Here is a 27450-nt window from a genome sequence, read left to right as displayed (position 1 = left end):
GTGCATGCCCCGAGTTCAGGTATGGCTCTAGTGTAACCTTGATTTCCAAGAACTCTTTAATTCACCCGTACAGTCTGCTTTGAAATGTCAGTTTTTAGCATGTGGTTTTATTTCCTCTTCGGTCGGGGTCGTGCCACTAAGCGTCCGCTCAGGCAGTGTCCGAGGGAGCCAGCTCCTGTCGCCTCCCCAGCCGCTCATGTCAGAGGTGCCTTTTCCACTGTGGCAGCTGAGGAATGGGGTAGTAATTTGCCTGAGTCTTATTAGAAGCAAAGTTGAGCAGACTTCGACATTTCTGCAGTCTGCTCTCATTGCTTTCGTCTGTGCCATTTATGTTCATGTATTTCATCCAGTTTCCTGTTGGATTCTTGATCTTTTCTCAACTTTTACAAAATCTGTACATATTAAAATATTAACCCTTTTCCTGTGGTATCTTTCAAATAATTATTACAGCTTTCACTTGCCTTTTTTAAAAAATGTAGTTAAATTTTAAAACTTGTCTGTTGCTTCTGGATTTAGAACCGTAGAAACTGCTTCCAACTTAGAAAAAGAATTTACTTACTAGTAAACCGAGATTCATTTGAAGTTTATGCTGGTGAATAATATTGGGAAGACATCCCACTTTATATATTTTTTTAAGTATATTAAAATATAGTTGATTTGCAATGTTGTATTCAATTGTATTTTTTTAAATATGTCTGCCTATTTGCCCAACTTTTTGGAGGAAGGATGAAAAGAAAGAGTGTCATTTTTTATTTGCATGTCTCTTTTTAAACATTTCTGGACTGATAGAGGCATTTCAGGTAATTGCACTAACCGTACTTTTACAGGAATGAGTCAGGAGATAGAAAAGGAGCTGCAGACCTCCTGTAGCCCCCACACCCCCATGCCGTCCGAGTGTGTGAATTTGCCTTTTCTGTTCTTTGTAGGTGAATGAGCTGGACGGCATCCCGCTGATCCTCGACAGCTGTGGCCTCGACGACAGCAACCCCTGTATCCTTGACGTGCCCCCCAGTGAGTTCACGCCCGGGGCCTCCATCTGGCGCCCCTTCACGAGGGAGTTGGCTGGCTTTCTCGCTGGCTTTGTTCCTAAGAACTGAGCCACTTGGTCAGAGTTGGGGCCGAGTCGCACTCCTGCAGCCTGTGCAGTGCAGTGAGCTCAGGTTCTCGGAGGGTGGGGGAGCGTTCTCCTCCAGAATGCCTTAAGCCCCAGCTGAAAGCTCACCTGTGGGCCCTGTGTTCACTGCATGTCACTGACATCACCTTTCCAGACCACGTGTTCCGCGGAGTGACTGTGGAGAAGTGTACGTCTCTTCAGTAGAGGTTCAAAGGGACCTCTGGAAGACCCATTCTAGCAGTGGTAGCTTGGAGACCTCTGAGAGCTCAGACGTGGGAAAAGCGCCCTAGTGGCCCGGGAGTCTGGTTTTTGCTGGGTGCTGTCCTGGGGCCCTCAGCTACTGATGCCAGAGGCTCTGGGTCTTGCCCCTCCTTGTCCTGACCACCCTTCTGGAGGGCGTTGTGCAAGGAACTTGCTCACTCCCCACCTCTCCACCTAGGTCTTCCCTGTGGGAAATGAATCTAGTACAGTGATGAAGAGCAAGGCTGGAGGCAGCCTGTGTCGGTTTGAGAGAGAATCTGTTTCACTTCAAGACCTTCCGGTCCCTTGCCTGGCCATTGCATGGCCTTGTGCTTATTGCTGGTGGGTGGGCGTTGGGGGTGTGTGTGTTAATAAGGCCATTGCCAGGACTTTGAGATTGTGACCCTGTGGGAGGCCAAGTGAAAGTGAAGTCGCTCAGTCGTGTCTGACTCTTTGTGACCCCGTGGACTGTAGCCCACCAAGCTCCTCCGTCCATGGGATTCTCCAGGCAAGAATACTGGAGTGGGTTGCCAAGGAGGAGGGGAATTTTGTGTTTAAAATGCTCACTATTGGTTTCTGTCAAGAAGAGAAAAGGAGCTGATGAAAATCATGTGTTGCAAAGTAAGTAGATTGAGAAATGCTTATTATTTGTGCTAAAGATACTGTCGTTTGTCTGATTAGCAATGGAAGAAAAATTCCTATTTTAAAGAGCATGATAGCTTGTAAGCTCAGTCAGAGGAAGAAAAGTAAACAGCCTCTGAAGAGTTTTCTTCAAGGTAAAACAGTCAGTTCACTGCCTTGCATTATGATCAGGCACTACAGGCTGTGCTCCTTAGACGGGTTTCAAATTTTTTAGCCCCAAAAAGGGAAAGGAGAAAAGAAAGCTGTCACAGGAAAGCAATAAAAGAACATTCAGGTGTTACTGCAGGTGTTGCGTTTGCGGATGAAAAAGATGATTTATTGCAAACAAGAAAATTCACGCAATTTTACTTTTATATTCCCTGAATTGACCTAGTGAAGAAAGGTTTTTTATTACTAATCTTTGGCCTTTGGCAAAGACTGAAAAATTAAAAGGCTGTTGCACACAGCCCATGGCAGCTCTGCATATATGCTGCATGTGGTTCATGCTTACTAAGTCTTTTATATTGGCGTCTCCTTGCCAAATATTCATTCATTCATTCCTTTCAGGAAACATTTTTTGAGTCCTTACTATGTGTTCCAAAGAATAGCAAGAAGAGATAAGAAAGCCTTCTTCAGCGATCAATGCAAAGAAATAGAGGAAAACAACAAAATGGGAAAGACTAGAGATCTCTTTAAGAAAATCAGAGACACCAAGGGAACAGTTCATGCAAAGATGGGCTCGATAAAGGACAGAAATGGTATGGACCTAACAGAAGCAGAAGATATTAAGAAGAGGTGGCAAGAATACACGGAAGAACTGTACAAAAAAGATCTTCACGACCCAGATAATCATGATGATGTGATCACTCATCTAGAGCCAGACATCCTGGAATGTGAAGTCAAGTGGGCCTTAGAAAGCATCACTACGCACAAAGCTAGTGGAGGTGATGGAATTGCAGTTGAGCTGTTTCAAATCCTGAAAGATGATGCTGTGAAAGTGCTGCACTCAATATGCCAGCAAATTTGGAAAACTCAGCAGTGGTCACGGGACTGGAAAAGGTCAGTTTTCATTCCAATTCCAAAGAAAGGCAATGCCAAAGAATGCTCAAACTACCACACAATTGCACTCATATCACACTCTAGTAAAGTAATGCTCAAAATTCCCCAAGCCAGGTTTCAGCAATACGTGAACCGGGAACTCCCTGATGTTCAAGCTGGTTTTAGAAAAGGCAGAGGAACCAGAGGCAACATCCGCTGGATCATGGAAAAAGCAAGAGAGTTCCAGAAAAACATCTATTTCTGATTTATTGACTATGCCAAAGCCTTTGACTGTGTGGATCACAATAAACTGTGGAAACTTCTGAAAGAGATGGGAATACCAGACCACCTGACCTGCCTCTTGAGAAATCTGTATGCAGGTCAGGAAGCAACAGTTAGAACTGGACATGGAACAACAGACTGGTTCCAAATAGGAAAAGGAGTACGTCAAGGCTTTTACTGTCACCCTGCTTATTTAACTTCTATGCAGAGTACATCATGAGAAACGCTGGGCTGGAAGAAACACAAGCTGGAATCAAGATTGCCAGGAGAAATATGAATAACCTCAGATATGCAGATGACACCACCCTTATGGCAGAAAGTGAAGAGGAACTCAAAAGCCTCTTGATGAAAGTGAAAGAGGAGAGTGAAAAAGTTGGCTTAAAGGTCAACATTCAGAAAATGAAGATCATGGCATCTGGTCCCATCACTTCATGGCAAATAGATGGGAAAACAGTAGAAACAGTGTCAGACTTTATTTTCTTGGGTTCCAAAATCATTGCAGATGGTGACTGCAGCCATGAAATTAAGACACTTACTCCTTGGAAGAAAAGTTATGACCAACCTAGATAGTATGTTCAAAAGCAGAGACATTACTTTGCCGACTAAGGTCCGTCTAGTCAAGGCTATGGTTTTTCCTGTGGTCATGTATGGATGTGAGAGTTGGACTGTGAAGAAGGCTGAGCACCAAAGAATTGATGCGTTCGAACTGTGGTGTTGGGAAGACTCTTAAGAGTCCCTCGGACCGCAAGGAGATCCAACCAGTCCATTCTGAAGGAGATCAACCCTGGGATTTCTTTGGAAGGAATGATGCTAAAGCTGAAGCTCCAGTACTTTGGCCACCTCATGCGAAGAGTTGACTCATTGGAAAAGCCTCTGATGCTGGGAGGGATTGGGGGCAGGAGGAGAAGGGGACGACCGAGGATGAGATGGCTGGATGGCATCACGGACTCGATGGACGTGAGTCTGAGTGAACTCCAGGAGATGGTGATGAACAGGGAGGCTTGGCGTGCTGCGACTCATGGGGTCGCAAAGAGTCGGACACGACTGAGTGACTGAACTACTACTATGTGTTTACATACGTTACCTTCTTTAGTCTTGACAACACTGTGAAGCAGGTCCTATTATCATCATCTTCCCCATCTGTAGATGAGAAAATAAACTGAGAACCTTAGTGACTTGTCCTAAAGGTCAGACTCAGAGGTTAAGCTTGGCGTGTGCCTGATTCTCAGCCACTTTTCTAAACTGCCTCCTATGAGTCACTGGGATGGTCAGAACACACACAGAGAAGGCATAGTAAGATACTAATGTAGTGGAGAAATGACTCAGAATTATACACTGAAAATTTTTATATGGACAGTCTATATGGATAACTGGTTTTTTAAATGGTTATTAATGAAGCATTGCAAGATTCAGGAATCTTCTCTGAATTGTCAAGAAAAGGTGAAACGTTAGATGTTTAGTGTTATATCTGTTTAGTAACTCTTTAGACTTTTGTTTTATAAAGGCCTACTAGATTTTAAAGACATGTAAGATATACTTAAGATGAGACCTAAGGGAGAGTGATGGTCAGAGATGAAAAAGCGTTATAGCCTAGGAATTCAGGTTTTGTAGGGATTCAGTTTTTAGATGGGAGCCGTAAGTTGAAACCTGGCTCCCCAGTGTTCAGAGCAGACAGGCCGGGTGCAGATCACAGAGTGGCCCCCCGCAGCGCTCCTGCGTGCTGTCCTCTGCTCCTGCTGTTAGGGGAGCTGCCCCAGGCGTTCTTTCATTACCGCACCTTGCCTCCTTACCTCTCCTTCCCTTTCCCACCCTCCTTTCTTAACGTTTGTTTCTCTCCTATATGTTTTTACTCATCAAAATACTAAATCTGTTGGCTTTCTTAATGCCAGAGGTGTAGATGGGAGAGTGAAATCTCTGGCCCAGTCTCCAGCATTTTGCTGTTCACTGTCTTAGCTGTTGCTTTTGCCTAGCTAAGTAATGTGCTTTGCTGCTGTTCCTTGGTCTGTCAGATCCTGACGTTAGCTATTTACTTTGTCATGACGCTGGGACTTAGCTTCTGTTACCACCCCCTCTGCTCTCTCCTTCGTGCTTCCACTGTAGTTAAGATCCCATTTGCTCTATTGTCTGCATTTCTGATTAGGTTGAACATCTTCTAAAATGTTTGCCATTTGGATTGTGTGTGTGTGTGTGTGTGTGTAAAATGTGCTTGATCAAAACCTTTTGCCCATTTTTTCATTGGGTTGTCTTTTTATAATTTGTTTGCAATAGATTATTTTATATATTCTTGGTAGAAGTCCTTTGGCAGCTGCACATCTTGCTAATATTTCCTTTCCCCTATTCTATTACTTATCTTGTCATTCTGTTTATAGTTTTTTGTATTAACAAAATTTCTTAACTTTTAGTCAGGTTTACCACTGTTTCTTTATGATTAGTTTATTTGAGTGTATATCCTGTTAACTATTCTCATACACTTAGGTCATAATAATACTCTGTATTATCTTCTGAATACTTTGTGTTTCTACGTTTTTTGTTTAGGTCTGTAATTCATGTGGGATTGAGTTTTGGGCATGGTGTGAGCGAGGGTCTGTCTCTGTATTTTCCCACCGGAGCACAGAAGTGTCCCGGCCCAGGTCCTGAAAAGAACACGTGCTGGCTCCTGTGGCGCCGTGGGTCCTGTGTGTGGCTGTGGACTCTCCGTTCTTTTCCCCTGATCTCTGTGTCTGTCTGTGCCAGGACTGTAGTCTTAAGTACTGTCAGTTTCTGCAGTTTCAAGATACTGTAGATCAACTGACTGAGTCCTTGAGTGAGTTGATTGAGGCCTTCCAACTTGTTTCTTTTTTTAGAGTATTATGGCTATGTTTGGTCATTTGTATTTGCCCGTAAAAGTTTTAAAACCAGCTAGTCAGAGTCTACACATTTGTGCCTGTGTGTTTATGTGCACACACGTTTACACACATGTACATGCTTAAAACCATTACAAAGAAAACAGTTTAAAATCTCTACTCACTGAAATTGCATTGGCGAGAATCAGTTTAATGAGAATTGACGTCTAAACAATACTGAGTCTTCTAACTCATCCTTGATCATGGCATATCTGCCCATTTATTTAAGATTATTATGGGGTTTTTGACCCATGCATTATTTAGAAATGCATTTCTTAAATTCTGAACAAATATTGTTTGGGGGGGACTCATTTCTAACATAAATATATTATGACCAGAGAGCACATGCTGGGTGTTCTTTGTCCTGAAAACGTATTGAGACCTGCTTCATGACCACTGTATGGCCAGTTTCGGCAGCTGTTGTGTGTGTGCTTGACAGTCACATCTGCTTTCTAGTAGTGGAGTACAGTATTTTCAGGTCAAGATTGTAAATTTTTTACATTTCTAGTGATGCTTTTGTCTATTTTGGTTTATCAGAGAGAGAGAGATGTTTTAAAAATCAGCCTATGACTATAGATTTCTCTAAATTTCTCCTCTCGTTATATAGCATTTTTCTTTATATATTTTGAGACAGTATTATTAAAGTATCAGGTCTTGAAAAATGTCCCCGTTGTCATTGTAAAGTGACCTTCTGTATCTCTAAAAATGCTTTTTGCCTAACATGAATATAGCTACTTTACTTCACTTTTGATTGATATTTACATGGTAAATCCATTACAGAACTTTTATTTTCAGTCTTTTTATATCAGAGGTGTTTGTTTTAAAGAACATAGTTGACTTTTTCTTAGTCTAGTTTCTTTGCCTTTTAGCTATTGTATTTAGTCCATTCATATTTAATGTAATTGCTTATCTGTTTATATTTAAGCCAGTCTGATTTGCTTTCTGTTTTATTTTTCTCTTGCTTCTTTTGAATTGTTTCGTATAATTAAACATTTATCTTTTTCAGTTTAAAATTTTTAATTTTTTTTCTATTTTGTTAATAGTTCCCTGGGAAATTATAACATGCATCCTTGACTAAGGAAAATATAATGTTTTTCAGATCTTTACCTCTTTTCCAGATAATATAGGACCACTTAGCATCCCCCAGCTTATATGCTGTTGTTATATATTTTCATTCTATTTTTATAACCCTATAAAACGTTACTATCAATTTTCATTTAGATGGATCCACATACTTACTCCTTTCCTGCCTTTCACCCCTTCTTACAGCTTTGTCTGTCTGCCTGGGGTCATTTTCCTTCTGCCTGAAGACTTTCTTTTAGAATTTCCTTTAAAATGGGTTCATGGGTGAGGGACTGTTTGGCTTGTTAAAAAATGTGTGCTTGTTAAAAAATGTGTGCCCGGTTCCAGCATTTGGGATAGCTACAGGATCTCAGTGTTCTAATGCAGCGGTGCCCAGCCTTCTTGGCACTAGGGACTGGTTTCTTGGCGGACAGTCTTTTCTACAGACTGGGGAGGAGGGGAGGGTGGAGATGATGCAGGCCCTCACGCGCGCGATGGGGGGTTCAGGTGCTAATACCTTTGGACTCTACCTGCCCCCCTCCATCTCTCATAAGTTCAGTTCAGTCGTGTCCGACTCTGCAACCCCATGGACTGCAGCACGCCAGGCTTCCCTGTCCTTTACCATCTCCTGGAGCTTGCTCCAACTCATGTCCATCAAGTGGGTGATGCCATCCAACCACCTCATCTTCTGTTGTCCCCTTCTCCGGGCTTCAATCTTTCCCAGATCAGGGTCTTTTCTTTGCCATCTCTCATAAACTTGGCCCTATTTACAGAAGCTCCAAGCCTGTCTGCCATACTTAGAATATGTCCATAGGTTCCAGCATGTCCTGACAGGTCCTGTGTGTTCTGGCCCCACCTGCCTCTTCAGTTAGATCCAGACTGGTTTCCCTCTTTTAGCATTCCCCAGACATGCCTCCTTTTTTGTTCCTCGAATCTGTGATTTCTCACCTCAGGGAAGTCATTGTCTTCCTCCCTTGGCTGCACTCTCTCCACTGGCTCAGCCTCCTCTTCTCTTCCGCAGGGAAGCCTTCCCAGAGCCTCGCCAGCCCCTCTTGGGACCTGTTCTGCTCCTCCAGCTTGTCCCAGTCTGTACCTGAGTATTTGTGTATTTGCGTCCTAATTACCCTCTAGACCAAGGGCCATAAGGGCATGGACCTTTTCTTTTCTTTCTGTTTTTATCTCAATGTAATATGCCACTGATAGGCACATACTCAAGGTCCAATAACTATTTTAGGATGGCTGCCTGACTGAGTAAGGCAGTGAACAAATGACTGAGGACCAGCAGCGTGATGAAGGGTGTGTGTGTACATGTTTATTTGACAGATAGGGAGGATCTTCCTAAGCAGGGGAGAAATTTCTCCCTTGGATTTGATGATTCTTTTGTGAATTGAATAAACTTGGTTTGGCAGCAGTATTATTTCAGCTTTGTTTGGTGGTTCAGCCCCTTCTAATAACTCACACCAGTCAAGCTTTCATTGAACTTTAATTTCAGTATTTTGTGTTAAAAAAGCAATATATATTGCATATGTGTAGACTAGGAATCAGAGCTGAGAGTAAAGGTCGGTTAATAAAAACAGCTCCTCTCTCTGATTGCTCTGGATCGGCGGGCTGTGTTGTGTGCTCACGCATCGCCCGTGGGTTGGGGGTGAGCGCTCACGTTACCTTAGGTAGGCATCCTCGTTCCCTGTGGGAAGTCAGCGGTTCCGACCCCCTGGAAGACTTCCTCTTTCTCCACCACCCATGGGGATTAGGAATTTCTAGGTGGCATATCCAAGCAAACTGGGCTGTCAACTCCCCCAGGCTAGGAACGGGACTGGAAGGCTGGCTGCCCTGTTTCTTGGAGGTGTCTTCTAGTGATGGACTGGGATTTCTAGTTCCAGGGAAAAGACAACATCCCAAGGGGTTGTTCACCTCGAAGGAAGGCCCTCGGCGGCTGTGCTGCATCAGGACACAGCCCAGCTGTTCGTCCGCCGCTCCCTTGCGGGGACCCACAGTAATGACACAGTAGCAGATACCATCGGAAAATTCCAGCCCCGCCACCACAGAGTCAGTTTCTTATTTGTCAGTTTATTGTGGCAAGTGGGATTGTTTGTTGTTGCTGTTTCCAAATAGAAACAGCTGAACTTTATTTGAAATGTTTTTCTTTTATTCTTTTTTTGATCTGTGTTTTGATCAGTTGTCCTTGATGTGGGTTTTATATATATATATATATATATAGTTTTTATTGGAGGAGGAGGGGACAAGGATAGGATGAGTGTCTAAACTGGGTTGGGTTTTTTTTTTTCTGTTCTTTCCTTTCTTTTCCTTCCTTCCTATCTCTTTTCTTCTTTCTTTTTTTATTGAAAAGCTTCATTTCTAAGTGTTACGTGTGCCCAGAAATGTAACCTTATAGGAAAAATAACCAGAGTTTCCCCAGTCATGTCATGTCGAGGAGGGATGGATGGCATAGTGGCAGGAGCATCAGCCCTGGGGGCTACACAGACACAGGTTCTGCCACTTCTCAGCCGCTAAACACGTCGCTTCACCTGTGTTGCGAGTCTTAGCTTATTTGTCTAAAGCGGGACAGACCCCCACAGGGCTATGTTGGAAGTCGAGTGTGCTGTGTGCAAAGCGCCCAGCCTGTAGTCTCTCAACAGGCAGATGCTGCCACACAGACGTCCCGTGACAGCTGTGGCTGCCCAGGAGAGAGGCGAAGCTTCATCTGTGAGCACACTGTGAGTCAGGGGTAAGACTTAAATAATAGTAATGATATTGCAGAAACAGAAGAGAGTCCTGAAATACACTCTCACATACACAACAAAGGCCCCCTGTATTTGAGGAGTAAAGGGTGGTCTTTTTCCGTAAATGATGCTAGACCAATTTAATATCTGTTATGGGGAAGAAAAACCTGCCACCCGTATCTCACCCTGTTCACCCACGCTAATTGAAGACAGCTCATAAACCTTCATGTGGAAGGTAAAACACAAGAGCTTCTAGGAGGAATCATAAGAAAGTATGGTTCTTGTCTTGGAACAGGCAAAGTTTTCTTAAAACATCAAAATTTTAACTGGGAAAGCACTAACTTTGTAAAATTATTTGCATTGTAAACGTGTATCTGACAAAGGACTCATACCCATACTAATTTAAGGACTGTTGTGAAACAACAAAAGATAATTCAGGTTCTGAGAATGAACAAAAGGCCCATGGCATCTCACAGAAGAGGAAACCCAGATGGCCAGTAATTGTACAGAAAGAGCTTAGCATCCTCGTCAGGGAAGATACATGTTTAACCCACAGTCAGGAACCCACCAGAAGGGCTGGTGAGATGACAGGACCAACGGATGGCAGAGGTGTGGGGCAGCCTGAACTGTGATGAATTGATTTGGGAGGTGTCAGTTAGAAAAGTCTCTTTGGAGAACTTGGGCAGTGTCTGCTGACTCCAGGCCTGCCCTGGGAGCCCGCAGTCGCACCCCTAGATGCTCCCTGAGGGGAGCACACACATGTGTCTGTCAGAAGACGCGGGCAGGAGCGTTCTAGTCACAGGGTTTATAACAGCCCCAAAGCAGAACCCTCCCACGTGGTCAGCAGTCACAGAAGAGTGTGGACGTCCATTCCACAGAGCGCTGTATAGCAGCAGAGAATGAGCCTCCCTGTGTAACACGGGTGCGTCTTACTACCATAGCACAGAGCTAAAGAAGCTGGATTCAGAGAGTGTACGCTCTGTGACTCCCTGTAGAGGAAGTTTAACGGCAGGAAGAATTAATCTGTGACAGTAGCAGTCAGGATGGTAGTTACCTTGATGGGTAGGAAGGTGGGCATAGGTTGGGCAGTGGTACCCAGGGGCCTTCCAGGTGCTGGGCATATTCTCCATCTCGACCTGGGCGGGCTCATGTGACATGCGCCCGTGAGGAAATGTCAGGATGTACACAAGGAGGTGTGCGTTGTTTCTTCTCACACTGACGTTTTAAAAAATCATTGAGTAGTTTCTAGGTGCCCAACCCTGTGCTGTATATATATATACCCTTTAAGCTACATTACCTTGCACAGACGGTTTCTTTCCTTCTTTTTTTAACAGGCCTCTTTGTTAAGCACTGTCATTTCAAGATGAGAAGAGAGGCGCTCATGGAGTTGGTTCCCTGAGCACAGCTGGCTCTGCCAGCTCCTGGGCAGCGGGGCCATGGGGCCAGCCCAGTGCTGTCTATGCCCTGCTCCTCGTTCAAGTGTCTAGACTTCTGTGCGGGCGCCTCTCCGCCGGCCTAGCCCTTCCTCCTCTTGGACTTGAGCACTCGTGTCCTCCTCCTGGAGTTCTCCCGTGGCCCCCGAGTGCCTTGGCTCTCTGTGCCAGCTGGGCTCCTCTGCCCCTCCATGAGCGTAGCACATGCAGACCCCTGGATGTGTAAGCTTGCCCTCCAGAAAAGCCTGTCCCGGGCAGGATCTGTGCCACACTGCACACCCCACGCCAGACCCCGCAGACCCCAGGGGTGTCACCGCAGTGTGTCCCAGAGCGCGTTTCTGTCTGCAGCACCTTACATACCAGTTATGTCAGAGAAGCCTCCTAAGTGATGCATAGACGTGTCGGACGGGTGGTAGGAAGGCGTCTGCCGCAGGACTCCCTGGACTCTGTGCGGTTCTCGTGTGCCTTTTGGAAATTCTGGGCCACAGTGCCACATCTTGGGGAATGCAGGGATTTTAGTGGAAACTTGAGAACATGCTCCATCCCGTCCTTCACTTCACGCGCAGTCTAGCCTTGTGTCTGGGCCTGCCAAGCTGCCGCCAGAGGGAGGTGTTCGGGGAAGCACCTCAAACACTTGAGGCGGGCCCAGCTGGCTGACCTTGCTGTTGTTTATAAAGGCACCAGCAAGCTCCCACACCAGGGAAGTGCTTGTGTTGTGTTCACTGCAGGCCTGCCGTTGGTGTCTTACTCTGCCCACCCTGACACTCACATGGCCAGGACGTTGTCCTACTGAAATAGGTCTTGCATCCTCCGGAGGGGAATGATGCCTGCTGTTGATTTCTGTGTCCCCAGCGTCAAGCCTCTGGTGGTTGTTCAGTGATCTTTCGTTCATTTGTTGAGCTGACATTAATTAAAGCTAGAAAGCCTTTTACTGCCGTTTGGCTTTAAAAAGATAAACTTTGGGTTTAGCTTCCCAGTTACGTGATGTGGGTTTTTAAAAGCCTCTCACTGATGCTTTTACCCATTGCCTAGTGTGGCTGAAGGTGTGTGAACCAAGTCTTTGTCCTCGTCCAGAGGAAACAAGCGTGGACACGACTTGCCTCCCTGGGTCCTGTGTGCAGCGAGTGGGCAATGGGCTAAGGATGGGCGGCACTCTGCCACCACTCTGCACCCCACACCCCTCAGGCTCCACAGTTACAGGCCAGACCCGTTCAGAGTGAGAGGGGGCAGGAGCCCTACCTTTGATGTAGCTTCTATGGTATCCTAGCAACTGTTTGATGTAGCTTCTACGGTATCCTAGCAACTAGTTCCCCAGCAATGGAAGCTGGAAGTTGGAGGAGTGGGATGTCCTGTCGTGAATGAGACGCTCACAGAAGTGGACTCTTTGCTTGCTCAGGTGTGTTGGCAGGTGGTCCGGCTGTTTTACAATAAGATTGACATGCTTCAGGTCATGCTCCTTCAGACTGTGTCTACTTGGCTTTTGGTTGTACACCTCTTGTTTTCTTACACTGTGAAGCTCACAGCGACTCGAAGTGAACACTGTCATCACACACTGAAACGTCTGCGTGTGGAGGCTGTGAGCAGCACGTGCCTCGTGCGCACACACAGGCCAGCTGGTGCTCTGCCCTCTGACCTCGGGCCTGCACTCAGGCCTGGCCACCCATGGGTCTTGCTCGGCCGGCCTCCTCTGCCGTCTCCTCTCCTAGAGGTCAGAGTGCACCGGTCCTGCCCCGGCCTGCTCAGTTGCACGAGAGGCGAGACTGCTGGAGGTTTACTGTCACGTCTCTTGGGAAACGGGAGTCTGTCCTTTCCGAGGTGCGGGGCTTGGCAGGAACCATGTGGCCTGCGAGCGACTGCATGCCCCTTGTTCCTCCTCTGCCTGGGCTGGTGAGAAAGTGGAAGCTGCTGCTTTCGAGTTCCTTTCAGTCACTTGGCCCACCTGGCTTGGCGATGACAGTGTTTTCTTAATTTGGCTTCTCTGTGGTTACTGTTCATGTTTTAAATGCCACCGTGTACAGTTCGTTCCAAACCAGAAACAAAACTTTATGCGAACATTTATTGCCATTCGTTTTTGTCCTTAAGGGTCTGCTCCTTTGGCTGGTTGATTTAACAAACACTGTTTAAAGTTTAAGTTTTATTTTCACTAGGGGCATCTCCCTAGACCGTCCCCGTACTGCCACATGCAGCGTCAGGCGGCCCTTCCTGACTCTCCTTCGGCACCTTGGCTCCCTTGCTGTCCTCCTTCCCGGGATCTCCTTCCGTCTACACTGGCCATTCTCCCAGGTAGAGTTAAACCTTATTTATTTGAGAGAAGTCTGCCAGAATCCCAGTTCAAATGAGGCCACTTTTTATTGTCTCGTTTATCCTGTCATTTCACATTGTAGTTGTTACACCAGTTAGTAGTGTGTTTATTTCTCTCCACTGGACATTCTAGGAAGTTCAGGAGGACTGTGGCGTCAGGGCTTTGCCTCATGGGCACTTAGCTGAAGCTGAGCTCACAGGTGAACATACACGTGCCCACCCCTCTGCTTTGCCTCCCTCTGTGGTGATCGCCTTGACTCTCTGTCCCTTAGTTGGAGATTGGCGCAGGGAGAATGAAGACCTGAGAAACGGTGTTGTGTTTAATGAAATCCTCTTGTGGCCTCTGATGCTGGTTGAGAAACAGTGACTCGTGAGAGGCCGTGAACTGGCGACCCTTCCTCGGGAGGAGTGCTGGCAGCTGGAGAACTAACCGCTGTTGATAACTGAGCAGACGGGGTTTCATCGACCTGCATGATTTGGCTTTTCTAGCCCCCCAGGCGGCTCTGTCCATGGGGTTCTCCAGGCACGAATACTGCAGTGGGTTGCTGTGTCCTCCTCCAGGGGATCTTCCCCACCCAGAGGTGGAAGCTGTGTCTGCTTTCTCTGACAGGCGGGTTCCTCACTGCCGCACCTCCTGGGAAGCCACCTCGCCTGGGCATGAAGCTCAAGCGGGCAGCACTGGAGTCTGAGCCCAGGTCCTTCCTCATCCACTCTCACTCCTGCTGTCACAGGTGCTGATTGGTCCCCATTCCCACGCCGTCTTCCCTCCAAGCCCCCCTCCACGGCTGCCGAAGAGAGCTGCCTGATTTTTCTGCTTCAGCTCTTTCAGTGGATTCTCATCGTATAAAATGCAGACTCCTTCCTGCAGCCTGAAACTCCTCTGGCCTCTGGCCTCAACCCCTGCCCTCTGCCAGCATCCTGCCTCCAGCCCCAGCCTTGCCCAGATCGTGTCTCCTGTCGTGTGGTTGCGCACGGCTGGCGCTGCTGCTGTCTCCCCAGCGCACCAGGTGACCAGCTTCTCTTTATCCCGAGTTCTTACCTCAGTCCCCTCCTCAGAGAAGCCGTCTCTCACCTCCCTCATCCGTGTCTTGTCCTCCTGTGCTCATGCTTGACCACATTAGCCTGAAGGTCTGTCTCTCTGAGGCTGATGCCCACCTCCTGTCTAGAACGCCAGTGCCACAGGGTCAGGGACCTGTGTATCCTGTTAGTTACTAGATCCCCAGCGCCGAGCATGGGGCCTTTGTGTTTGTCAGACGAGCACCCAGATGACAGTTAAGTCCTGAGAGGCTGGATGTGTGTTAACAGTGGAAACCTGCCTTTGTATCTAAATCGCTTGCTCTCATTTTAGTGTAAGTGTCAAGAAGTGTGTTGTTCACGGAGGAGAGGGAAAACATGTTGAAGTATTAGATTTCTGAAATTGAGTGAGGTACCCCTCAACGTGGGACAGCCAGTACTTTAGAAGTTTTAGAAAGACCTGCATCAAGGAAGAGCTTGAGATGTTAGTATTCCCCCTGCAGCCAGCTTGGCTCAGGTGTCACGGTGCTTATTTCCAGTTAGTGCTGGAGGCGTTTGCACGCTGTCAGTTCCCGCTGAAGGTGGTCTTGACTGTGCAGTGGACACCGCAGGGCTCCTCCCTCAGGCGACAGAATTGCCCATGCCCTCAGTGCTCAGCTCAGCTGGTAGTGATCGCAGTGCGCACAGACAGCGTGAGGTGTCCGCGGGTCTGTGCCCATCCAGACCGTGGGCCGGCTGCTCTTGCCTGCTGACTCTGGTTGCTGCTGTGGGTGGCGGGAGGAGAGGCCACCAGCCTGGGCTGGGTGACCTGGGGGCTCATCGTGTCCAGACTAGTGGAGTTTGGACTGAGGACAGGTGGCGCAGGCACTCGGGTGGCCCGCGTGCAGTGCACCGACTCCTGGGAGCCGCTGGGCCTCGGCCAGCCCGGAGCCCTCCAGGAGCTCCTTGTATACGCCTTCGTGTCTGAGAGCTGCTTTTGACCCCTGGCTATGCTTTTATTCATATAAAGATGATGTTAGTACCAGGCAAACAATAATCTTCCGTAATTTAGATGCGGTTACTTCTTTCTGGGCTTCCGAGGTGGCTCATTGACCGAGAATATGCCTACGGTGCAGGAGACGCAGGAGACAGATCCCTGGGTCAGGAGGACCCCCTGGAGGAGGGCCTGGCAGCCCGCTCCAGCGTTCTTGCCTGCAGGGTCCGTGGGCAGAGGAGCCTGGCAGGCTGCAGTCCACGGGGTCGCACAGGGTCGGACACGGTGACGTGACTGAGCACACATGTGCCTTGTCTACTCCAGGCTGGAGTTTCATCTTAAACTGGTCACTGTCACCCACGAAGGCGTTTTGTGGAGGTGATCACCCTGACCAGCATCTTGACGGCTTATTTCATCTTTTGAGAGAAAGGGACTCTGTTTCAAGTCTTAAAAACCTGCTGCTCCTTCCCCTGATGTGTAGGCAGAGCTCAGAAGCTTGCAGTCAGCCTGGCCGGAGGGGACCGCTCCAGGCCTCCTCCAGGTCTCCCCCCATGGGCCGGTCTCCCGCCATGGGCCGGTCTCCCCCGTCATGGGCCGGTCTCCCCCCTCATGGACTGGTCTCCCCTCATGGATTAGTCCCCCTGCATGGACTGGTCTCCTCTCATGGGCTGGTCCCTGAGGAGGCCTTAGGGCAGAGGGGCAGGGGCTGGAGCCCGTGTCCAGACCAGGCCAACCCCATCAGGTCCTCCACCTGCTAGGTCTGTTTCCTCATCAGTAGAAGGTTTGGTATCACCTCCCGCAAGTGCTGTGCTGGTGAAGGTGGGGACTTTCTGTCAGTGCCTGGAGTGGCCCTGCGGGTGATCACACCACAAGCTCTGTTATGCTTATTATTACTGTTATGACTTCATGCAGATAAATAGCAGTGGCTTATGTGAGAGACACTTAATTCCCCTGCAGAGCTTTGCTTACATTGATTGAAGCTAGAAATTTGTTCAGGCCAGCAAGTCCCTTCTTCCAGAGAGCAGAGTGCTGTGGACGTACTCTCCCCGCTGGCGGTGGGCCCTTGAGGGTCCCTGCCTCCACCGGCTGCTCCTCACAAGTTTCTCTCTGTCAGGGCCCAGTGACCTCCCCACCAGCAGAGCCCCTGACATGAGCAGAGCCTGGGTCCTGGCTTCCCTTGAGCAGTTCACTGTGTCCAGAAGGCCTCTCCCGGAGGAGGTCTCCCCAGAGCCCGAAGGCTGAGGTGGTGTGGCGGGGGGCCTGCCTGTGTGCCATCGGCAGCGTCTCACGTATCGCTCAGCTCTGGCAGGACTGGGGTCCGCCCCCTCGGTGGACGGAGGCCAGGCGCCCACAGCGTTTACTGCCTCCTCCTTGGTGAGTGTGCATACGCGTGAGCACACATTCCACAGGAGGGTCAGAGTGAGCAGTGGCAGCGGAGGGAGTGAGGGCTGTGGTGGGGCGGGCACCACGTGGCGGGCCTGGCACCGCGTGGCAGGCCCTGGGCTGGCCATCCCTGCCCCGCCCCGTGCCAGGCTCGTCAGTCTCAGACTGTGTGCCCTCGAGAGCCCCTGAGTACACGTGGAGCCGCCTGGTGGCTCGGCCCTCTGGTGTGGTTTGGTTAGACGCGGCCTCTCTCCGTCCTAGCCCGAGACCTGTTGTGGGGCTGTTGCCAGGCTGACAGCCGCTCCATGCGGCTCTCTGAAGTGGTGAGATGGTCCCGGAGTGTGTCACAGACAGAATTGGCTTCAGGCCTGGGAGGCCCTTTCCCATGGAGCCTGTGGACGTGAGGTACCTGCCCGCCAGCCCCCGTGCACCACAGGGCTTTGGAGTGGGGAGTGCGGGGTAGCCACAGGCTGAGCGGGGTGTCGTCTTCTATGACTTCGCCCTATGCTGACAGGCTGCGAGGCGGGGCGGCAGCGGCGAGCCTTGGAGGCCAGCGCCTGACCCATCTGGGCCCTGAGGGCCGGAGGGCTCATCGCGGCCAGGGCCAGGCTGAGGACAGCGGTTCCGTGGTTCCTCGCCCACATGGTGACGCAGGGAGCCTGGGGAGATGGCAGGACGGCTCTGGCTCCTGAGCGGAGAGGAGCCTTCGAGCTGTGGCCGTCCCCGCCTGCCGGCGGTCATGGATGGGAAGTCAGCCGTGCGCACCGAGGCTGGTGAATGCAGCCTTTGTTTCAGAATCATTCAGACACAGGCGGGTTGTGTTTCTCTGGTGGACACTTGTATGCTGGGATGTTCCTGTGAGAATTCAGCAGCGTTCCCCTGGGCCTCTGCACCACTTCCTTTGATGTTCTAGTTCCCTGGGCAGTTGGAGGCTGAAGAGCAGCCCCAGCTCTCAGAGCAGAGGAGCTTCCGAGACGACGTTCAGCCTCAATAAAGACTGAGACTCTGCTCCTTCCGGTAGCACCTGTGAAACACAAGCGTATCACTTTATTGTGATTGTGACCTTCATTTTCCAAATCTGGCAATAATTTGCCCCCCTGCACTTTTCTCTTGGGGCTTCCCTGGTGGCTTAACTGGTAAAGAATCCACCTGCAACGCAGGAGACCAAGGTTCGATCCCGGGGTCAGGAAGATCCCCCGGCAAAGGATATGGCAGCTCGTGCCATTCCATATTCTTGCCTGGGAAATCCCACAGCAGAGCCTGGTGGGCTACAGTCCATGGGGTCACGATGAGTGGGGCGTGGCTACGTGCTGGCACGCTCACTTTTCACCTCCCCTCGCCTTGCAGAGCTTGTTCACTGCATTCAGTAGTAGCCGTCAGCTGTGAGTCGGTGAACGAGAGGGCACACCCGCTGAGTTGCACTCACCGCTAGGACGGACTCCAGGGCCTCGAGCGGTCTGCGTTGGCCGGCGTTGACACACCTGAGCCGCAGAGATGTGCCCTCGGATTAAAATACAGAAACGCGGGGGAAAGTTAGACTCCAGACAGACGAGCAATTCGGAGAAGGAAGAGCGCACCAGCACGGGTGGTTTGTGGTGGGGACTGAACACACGCTGGTTTCCAGCGCCCTGCAAGGGGCCCAGTATGCCGTCTGCCCAGTGAGGACCCTGACTTTCTGAGCGAGGAGAGCCTGTAGTTTAACTGAGTGAAGTGATGGTTGGAGATGAAGGCAGAGCTTGGATGCGGGTCACCACGCAGCCGAGTGTCCCAACGTTTGGACACAGAGCTCAGCCCTGTAGATGGGGGTGGCTCCTCATTAATGGGCACTAGCAGTGTTTTTCAGACTTGTCTCCTCCGTGAGGACCCTCTCTCCTGGGTCCCCCATGTCACAGGCAGGTTGCCTGCCGTCCGAGGACGCCCATCTCCCCACTGCCCCAGCCCCACTCTGGTGCCCGCTGCGGTTTGTTTGCACAGGTTCCTACTCCGGCAGCAGCAGCCTTGGTGGGGCCTGGCCTTCCCTGGCAGCAGTTTGGGAAATGCCTTGTTTTTTTTTTTTTTTCTCTCAGAAAGTAAATACTTGAAGAGCAGAGTGGAGGCTGGTTAGGGCACTCCTGCAGACGGGGTCAGGGTCAGAGAAGTGAGCCCACTGGGAACACGGCCTCTGGGCACTCACGGACTGTCCGACTTGCGACTTGCATGGCCGGGGGGAGGCAGGACAGTTGTCACTCAGCAGGAAGAGGAGTCGCCCTCAATGTCCCGTTCCTGCCCTCCTGCCCTCTGGCTGGTAGGGACTGCCGTGTTTTGAGGTGTTTTGGTTTTCAGCAAGTGAAGCATCTTGGAATAGTCTTGAAACAGAACTGCTGCTTTGCACTTTGAAAAATTCTGCCATTTTAATTAGTCTGAGAAGATACCAGCTTAGATGTGGACGTTGCCTCCGAAGCATCCTCCTGTTGAGGGAAGTCTCGGGGCAGGTGACGATGTGGTTTTGAAGCCTAACGAGGTGGCCTGGGCGTCCTGTCCTCAGGCCAGCTTTATCTGAGGTGCTGACGTGTGTTCTCTACCCTGCTGAGTAGTGTGCTTTGGAAAGTTTGTCAAGTATGTAAACCCCTGGCTGTACATGGGTTTGTTGTCTAAAAATATATTTTTTTTAGTATTCTGCAAGCAAGATGAAATATAGATATTATCTATAGCACAAATATCTGTTATATGTGTACTATACATAGGATGTTAAATATATGCACATTATACATCTGCAGGCATGTTAACATATAAAAACCATAAATAGATACTACTAGTTTATGTACGTACACACATATATCCTGAGAAGTCAGTAAAATCCTTCAGCATTCAAATCGTTTTAGTCTAAATAGCTGAAGCTCCAGTATTCTGGCCAACTGATGTGAAGAGCCGACTCATTGGAAAAGACTGATTCTGGAAAGGACTGAAGGCAGGAGGAGAAGGAGACAACAGAGGATGAAATGGTTAGAGAGAGTCACTGAGTGGACACGAGTTTGAGCAAGCTCTGGGAGGTAGTGAGGGACAGGGAAGCCTGGCGTGCTGCAGTCCGTGGGAGTCGCAGAGAGTCAGACACGACTGAGCGACAGCAAACGGTTTTAAGGTTTTAGTGCCAGCCCTTTGAAAAGTCCATTCGTTCATTCAGCGAGTATTTATCAGTTCCTTCCGTGTTCCAGGGCAGTTTGGCAGACCTCTTCTGTAAAGTGCTGCTTTTAATCAGTATTTTAGACTTTGCTGGGCGCTCTTCCTCCATCCTAGCAGCCCAGCTCAGCTGCTGCAGCACAGAAGCGGCCATAGACGGTTCGCACGTGAGTGGGTGTAACTGTGCCAATAGGACTTTGTTTACTATGGATACTGAAATTTGGATTTCACGTAATTTTTGTGTGTCGCAAATTGGTATCTTCTTTTTATTTTTTCCCCAACCATTTAAAAACATGAAAACTAGGGACTTCTTTTAACTTGCATCCATTCAGAATCACAGGCCGTAATTCCCCCAGCCCCTGTTCTCAGCAGCTTCTTGACACTGAGCACAGTGGCCAGAGCAGAGTCCCTCTCATCACAGGGCCCTGGTCCCCCATCACCTGAAGGACTTCAAGTTGCAGTGATTCCAGGAGCTGGAAGTCAGATGAGCGTCGTTCTCATCAGCAGTCCCAGCACCAGTGTCCTGACTCACCGGACTTGGCTTTTTCAGAGAGCGTTTGGCACATCAGTCCTAGCCCCGGGCTAGTAGTGCCGTGGCCGTGGGGTCTCTCTCTGTCTCCAGTTGCCTCCCAGCCCGCACTCCCCTGCCCCGCCCTGTCTCCTCACCTGCCTGGTGTGGGGCTGCAGGGCTCAGCGTGGAGCCGACGATGTGGAGAGGATGCACTCATGGCTGCCGCCACTCAGGTGGTGAGTCCTGGGACCACGTCTCACTTCAGCTCTCCAGGCCCCGGGGTTCCCAGGTGCTCAGTCCGTGCGCTCATCACTAGCTCTTTCAAGGCACCACGTGCTCTGGTGAAGGGCTGGCCGGACTGTGAGTCCTCACTCCAGTGCTGATCGCAGGGTTCTTTGAAGGCAGTTTTGTTACAAACAGGCTCACGCCTTCTGTTTGGAGTAGCTATGGAAACGTTAGAAGCTCTCTTTCTAAAGCCGAGCAGACAATGAAGTGCTTGGAGTGTTGGTAGGATTAGAGACTCTGGAAGATGTTTAATTTTCTCCCCCCGTCTTGCTTGCTTTCTGTCTCAGTAGAGAGGGAACAAGAGGGCAATGTGAATATTAACCGGGCCGCTTTCATCTCCCTGTGACCCTCCAGGCTGTCTGGGTCTGCGGGGGCACCCAGCCTGGCCCTTCCGGCTCCTAATGAGGGGAGTCGTGCATATTCATGAGCCGGGTCCTGGGGCTGGGATTCCTTGCTTCTCTTCAACGCACACGTTGTGAAGGAACAACTTAAAATTAGGAACTCAGACCCTAGACAGTAGTGCCAGGATGTTCTCACTGGAAATAGACACACGTTGGAGGATATTGTTGTGGTATTTGATTTACAGGCGGACAGCACAAACCCCAAACAGGGTGCTCACTTAGGTCAAGATGGAGGGCACACCTTTCACGTTTAATCAGTGTCCGGCAGGACTGGGTGAGGTCTGCCTCAGAGAGGAAGTAAGGTTGGTTTCACTTATGACATAAAGAATATGAAATATAAGTCTGAGTGAGACGTGTTGGGGTCTCGCTGTTTTGTGTGTTTTTTGATTTTCGGTGTTCTGGGAAATTGACCCCGCCGTGACCGTGTGGCGTTACTGTCTAAACCCTTCCCACACCCTCCACTTAACCCGTCTGTTTGCCCTTTGAACTCCGATTTTGGAAGAAGACTGAACTGCCGCTTCGGCTTTGGGCTCCAGTGCTGCTCCCGTCAGGCTGTGCCAGGAGCCTGCTTCCCGGGAGACAGTGATGGTCGCGTTTGTCCCCAAAGCCCCAACTGGGAGCGCCGCCCCGGGCGCTCGTAGGGTTGGTCATCAGGACAGTTGTCGTTAATCTCACTGTTTCCTCCGTTCAGAGTAGTGACTGTGAGGTTTCTGCAGAAATGAACAATGGGGTAAGATGAGCAGTGAACAGTGGGGTCAGATGAGCAGTGAACAGTGGGGTCAGATGAGCAGTGAACAGTGGGGTCCGGTGAGCAGTGAACAGTGGGGTCCGGTGAGCAGTGAACAGTGGGGTCAGGTGAGCAGTGAACAGTGGGGTCAGGTGAGCAGTGAACAGTGGGGTCAGATGCTGAAACACCCATCACAGGATGTCCGCAAAGCCCAGGGTTACTCCCTAGGGGGGGCGTGACTGAAACCCACCCTTCCATCCATCCACACCGGGATTTTCCTGGGTTTTGTCATCCTGGACCTTTATTTACACGGTCCGGCTTCCTTGCCCGAGTTGCATTTATGTTGATTTACTTTCATCTAATCTTCCACCCTGCGAAGCCCTGAGTCAGGAAACCACACCAAGAACAAAAAGGAAGAGCAGGGTCACTGCACTGCCACCACACCCCCTCCACACACACACACATCCACACTCACGTGCACACACGGTGGGTGGGAAGCGGCGTCTGCTCGCTCGGACAGCAAGCAGATGTTTCTAGCGCTGTGCTTGGAGCAGAGGACAGAAGGTAAATAAGCCATCATCCTAGCTTGTGAAGAGTTCACAGGGCGTTGGGGCGGACAGAAATACGAACAAATTTAAGTATAGCTCCCAGGATGTCAGCACACACATCATTATCCACTGTGTGTCGGGTCTAGCTGCATGCTGGGGACGAGAAAACGGACTCTGTGGCTCCTGCCCTCCAGAAGCTCACCAACGCATAAGCAGATCAGCAGGTGCAATGTGATGTGAACTGGTAAGGGAAAAAGAAGAAGGGAGAGAATGTTTGGAAACACGCAGTAGGCACGCCTAGCTCAAGCTGGTGTCGGGCCTGGCCAGGACAGAGCGGGTGGGTTTCCAGGAGTAGGGTCTCAGCTGCTCACCCCGGGTGGGGAGAGGCAGGCGAGGGGGAGCAGGTCCCAGGTCAGGGCTCGCATGTGGAAAGATGGGGGGTGCCTGGCGAGGTGATGTTGCCGGAGCCTGGGGTGTCATTGGCCCTGGAGCTGAGATCACCTGACAGTCCGAAGCTCTGGAAGACGGCCCTTTCCTCCAGAGACACAGCCCTGGCAGCTGGTGGTGGCAGGACTGGCATCTGATGCCTCAATTGCAGAGCTAGCCAGCCCTCCAATTGTGAGGCGCTGTCAGTGCATTTCTGGGAATTTCCCCTCTTTCTTTCAATTAAAGTGAATAACCAGGAAGCTTCAGAAAGAAGTGTTTTGCGCCTGTCAGTTAGCATTGGATAGTTGTCACACAGAAGAACTGGAGTGCTCCAGGCTTATACACGGTCTTGCCCAGATCGAGCCTCAGCTGCTTGCTCCTGCACTCAGCTCTCTTGACCCCTGCTTCACCTTTCTGCAGCAAGGGTTGCATGGTGATGATGGCGTCCTGCACGAGACGTGAATTGTAGTGAGTGATCCCTGCTGAGAAAGTCACTAATGTGTTGAAGGTCTTTGTTGCCCAGGATCATCCTTTTCATTCTCTCCCGTGACAAAGTGGGGTTTTGGTGATTGTGGAGAAGGAGGAGTTCAACTTGTATGCGTTTGAGAGTCTGTGGATTCATCTCCAGAAAAGACGTACAGCCTTCTAAAGGCCCTGGGCTTTGTTGTGAGAGGGTGACAGGTCCTGGCGAGATGAGAGCATTTTTCCCACTGAACGGGCAGTTATCTTAGGATTGCATCAGCCACCATTCTCTGCCCTTTGGAAAAGGCTGGTCATTTGTACACACCAGTGGTCTTGGTGGTCCGCCTCCAGAGACCAGTGGATCCGTGTGCGCTCGCGACTGCGGGCTGCATCGGTGAAACCGAGAGGAGCAACCAGCCGGCACTTCCTGAGCCCAGAGCCGCTGGTTTCCTATGTCCTGGCCTCCTGACTTGAGTGGACGGGCTCATGTTCTGCTGGTTTTCTTCAAGGTCGGTGAACTAGGGGCAGTTTGGTTCCCGCACTCTGTGCGCATGGAGGCCTTTCTGTGCAACTGCCGTGCTGAGGAGAGAAGCCTCACCGCTGAGCCGGGGTTTGGGACGGGATCCGGAGCGCAGACTCTTGAGTTCAGGGACCCGTCTGATCGCCTTTGAGGGAGCAGATACCTCGATGTGGCATCAGACAGGCCTGCCTGGGAAACACTGGTAACAAGGAGGAAGGACTCGTTTTTCCTGCTACTGTCCCCCTGATCACGGGGCAGGGAGGCCTCTGTTCCTTGGAAAAAGTGTTTATTCCACACTTGGCACTTTGTTCTTTCCGAACCAACAGAGAGTGCCAGGCCCAGTGTTCCTAGCGTCTCTCTGTGTCCCTGGGCCCGAGACTAGGGCAGTCTCATGGAAGGACATTGCAGTGACCGCCTAGCGCCCTCCTGAGGTTCCCACAGCTCTTGGTAAGTACAGACCTCAGCAAAGAGCGCAGTGAGTCTACGTTCCTCAGTAGTTGTCTGTGTGTGCCGTGGCTGACACCGCACGCAGCACCTAGGTCTGGGCCGGGGCACAGGGAGGCGCCGCGTTCAGACGGCACAGTAAGGCCTTCACAGGCCTACTCCACCTCTAACATACAGAGTGAGGGGATCCCACAGTGGGTCCCAGGAGACAGTGTTCAGCTATCACTGGGCTTACTTTAAACAAGATGATCTTGCCCGATTCTACCCTAGCGTCTTTGTGACTCATTCTATAATGCTCTTATTCCTTCCCTGGTGACTCAGTAACAAAACTGTCCAGCACACAGGCGCGTGTGTGCGTGTGTGTGTGTGTGTGCGCGCGCGTGTGCGTGCACTCCGGCATGCGTGCTTGTGCTCACACACTTCCCGTGCGGCTGCTCTAAGCCTCTGCCTCCCCCTCTGTTCTTTCAGTCCAGCACCTCTCTGTGCCAGTTGCTGGACACACACAGCGTTGGACATACGTGTGTCTGTGTGTCTTGCGCCTCTTGAATTATTTCCCACTCTGCATGCATATTCACAGCACATCCTCCAGGAGAAAGTGTTCGTTGATTCTGGGTGTTTAGGGTCGTCTGCCCGTCTCCTCCTCTTCCAGTGATGCTCAGGTGAAAGCATGTTGACAGATTCCTTCACTCTGCTCCCAGTTCTAACCCAGTGGGTGGTGTACGCCATCCGAAACCTCACGGAAGACAACAGCCAAAACCAAGACCTGATTGCGAAGATGGAGGAGCAAGGTCTGGCAGATGCCTCCCTGCTTAAGAAAATGGGGTTTGAAGTTGAAAAGAGGGGTGACAAGCTGATTCTGAAGTCAACTAGTGACACACCTCAGCTGGTAAGTATTCCAGGAGGAGGACTAGTTCCCCTTCAGTCTGTGGAAAGTGGTCCCTACTTCCGCATCACCTTCCAAGTGACACTTTGATGTGATTGCTTCATAAGAACATGGGTGGATGTATTTTGCCTCCTGAGATGGCAAAGAAAGCCCTACATTTAATTGCAAATAACTTTTTGTTTGGGCTTTACCCTACCATTTTCTTAAAGAGAGTTGAAATTTCAAACTTGTTCTAGGGGAGAAAAAGAAAAGGCATATCAAAATTTTCATGTGGTGTAAAAGTTTCTGGCAGTAATGAGACCTTCTTTAAAAGACAGCTAATGTTGGCTGCAGTGAAAAGAACAGAAAGCTCCTTGTATGATGCTGAATGGGTTGTTTCAGGTTTCTTTCCGTTATTTCTATCGTTGACCAAAATTCTCTTGTATTTTTTTTCCTTTGATGGTTCTTGTAAATAGCTCTGTTACATCTGCAATTTTGTTTCTTTTTTTTTTTTCCCCCTCTTAGTGAATGAACTCTCCATCCAAAAAAATCTGAATTTTTGGAATCTGTTTCCTGGATCTTTCGCAGTATGTGAAATTGCAAGTGTTTGAAGATTTTATTACATACACGTTTAAGAATCTGTGAATCTTCTAGATAATAGAGTTAAATGCATATAAGCTTAAAAGTGAAAGTGCTTGAGGGTCCTGTTGATTCTTTAAAATGTAGCTGTCTGGTTTGCTTCTGTCCCCGTGGAATACAATGTGCGTTTAAGTGATAGATTGTACTTACTGTGGCCGCAGATAATAAATTCCTCTCGCTGAGCGCATGTCCCTTCTTTGGCAAAGACTTGGAAGTTTGCTCGGGTCCACTCTCTCCTTCCCTTCTTTGTCTACTCTCGGGGGGTTTTCTGGGCTCTGGCAGGCGGCTGAAGTAGTTTCTCACTGTGATTAATTCTAGCAATCGCTTTTCACCCCTTCTGCCTTTCCAAAACATTGACAAGACTCATTTCCAGTTAATTAATTCGAGAGATGGCGAAGAATAGAGGGCTCTCAGAGGGCTCTCGCTCTTCACTTCAGGTCCTGGGCAGCATTGTCACGGAGCCCTGTCCTGGAATGTGGCGGGAGTGAGCGGGTGAGGGGACTTGTGAGCCATTAACTCTTCCCATTCCAGATCACCCTAGACCTAGGCGTCCCCAGACCCCTGAGGCTTACCAGCCAGTGCCTGCGTCAACCACCGCCCTGGCTGTAAGCGGGAAGGAAGATCTCACGGTCGTCTGTGTGTGCAGAACCTCGGCATTAAAGTTTCATCCAGGTCTTCCTCAGTTTAAAAAGCACTGGTCTCGGAAAGGGCACCACTCAGTTTCAGCCGGGGCAGTGGAATTGCAGAAGTAGCTTGGGGGAGCAGGGGCGTTCTGACCTGTGTCTGTCAGTGTGCACACACACAGAGGAAGAACTGGATTAAATGAGTACGAAAGTCCTTGTAACCACCCAGACCATTAGTGTAATCAGTAAACACTCTCGGGGTAGTCGTGTTGTGGATGCTTAAAATGTGTTGTCTTCTGGAACAGCCAGTTTAAGCTAAACTGTAGCGTGAAATCTTGCATAGTTCCTGTTGAACCTTCCAAAATGAAAATGGCAAAGACCCAACCAGAAGTTTTCTAGAAATACCGATTGTTCCAAAGTAAAGTGCTCCTAAGTTTTTGTAGCTGTACTTAAATTGCTCTGGTGGGATGGGGGGGAACCAGCTGAAGCATGTTAAGAATGAAATAAAAGTTTTCTATATGCTGTCTAATGTCTTCTATATAACTGAAGAAATGCCAGTTTCTACAACTGTAGTCATCTGTGAATCACGTTTACTTCCTTCCTTTGTGACATTCCGTTGGTAAAGAATCCTTTGCAAAATCCAGAATGCATGAAGAAGCCCTTCTCTTCCGGGACACAAGGGGTTAAACCCCTCGTCTCTAACTAGAAGTCTGGCCAAAGGGGAAAGCAGTGGGAGTCCCTTTTCCTTTTAACAAGTTTGCAATAGACACTTCTTTTTTTCCC

General features: G+C 49.6%; 1 protein-coding gene across 1 annotated transcript in view; it reads left to right on the top strand.

The window, feature by feature from the left end:
* ATXN10 (ataxin 10) overlaps window positions 1–27142 on the top strand; it is a 146505-nt gene extending 119363 nt beyond the window's left edge. The window contains exons 10-12 of the mRNA XM_040234548.1: window positions 927–990; window positions 25242–25429; window positions 25931–27142. Coding sequence (XP_040090482.1) covers window positions 927–990; window positions 25242–25429; window positions 25931–25933 — 255 coding nt within the window. The 3' untranslated portion in view covers window positions 25934–27142. The remainder of the gene's footprint in view (window positions 1–926; window positions 991–25241; window positions 25430–25930) is intronic.
* The last annotated feature ends 308 nt before the right edge of the window (window positions 27143–27450 follow it).

The sequence above is a fragment of the Oryx dammah genome, unplaced genomic scaffold, assembly GCF_014754425.2.
Source record: "Oryx dammah isolate SB20612 unplaced genomic scaffold, SCBI_Odam_1.1 HiC_scaffold_29, whole genome shotgun sequence".
NCBI lineage: Eukaryota > Metazoa > Chordata > Mammalia > Artiodactyla > Bovidae > Oryx > Oryx dammah.
Note: the sequence above shows the minus strand (reverse complement) of the source record. Positions and strands in the feature narration are given on the sequence as shown.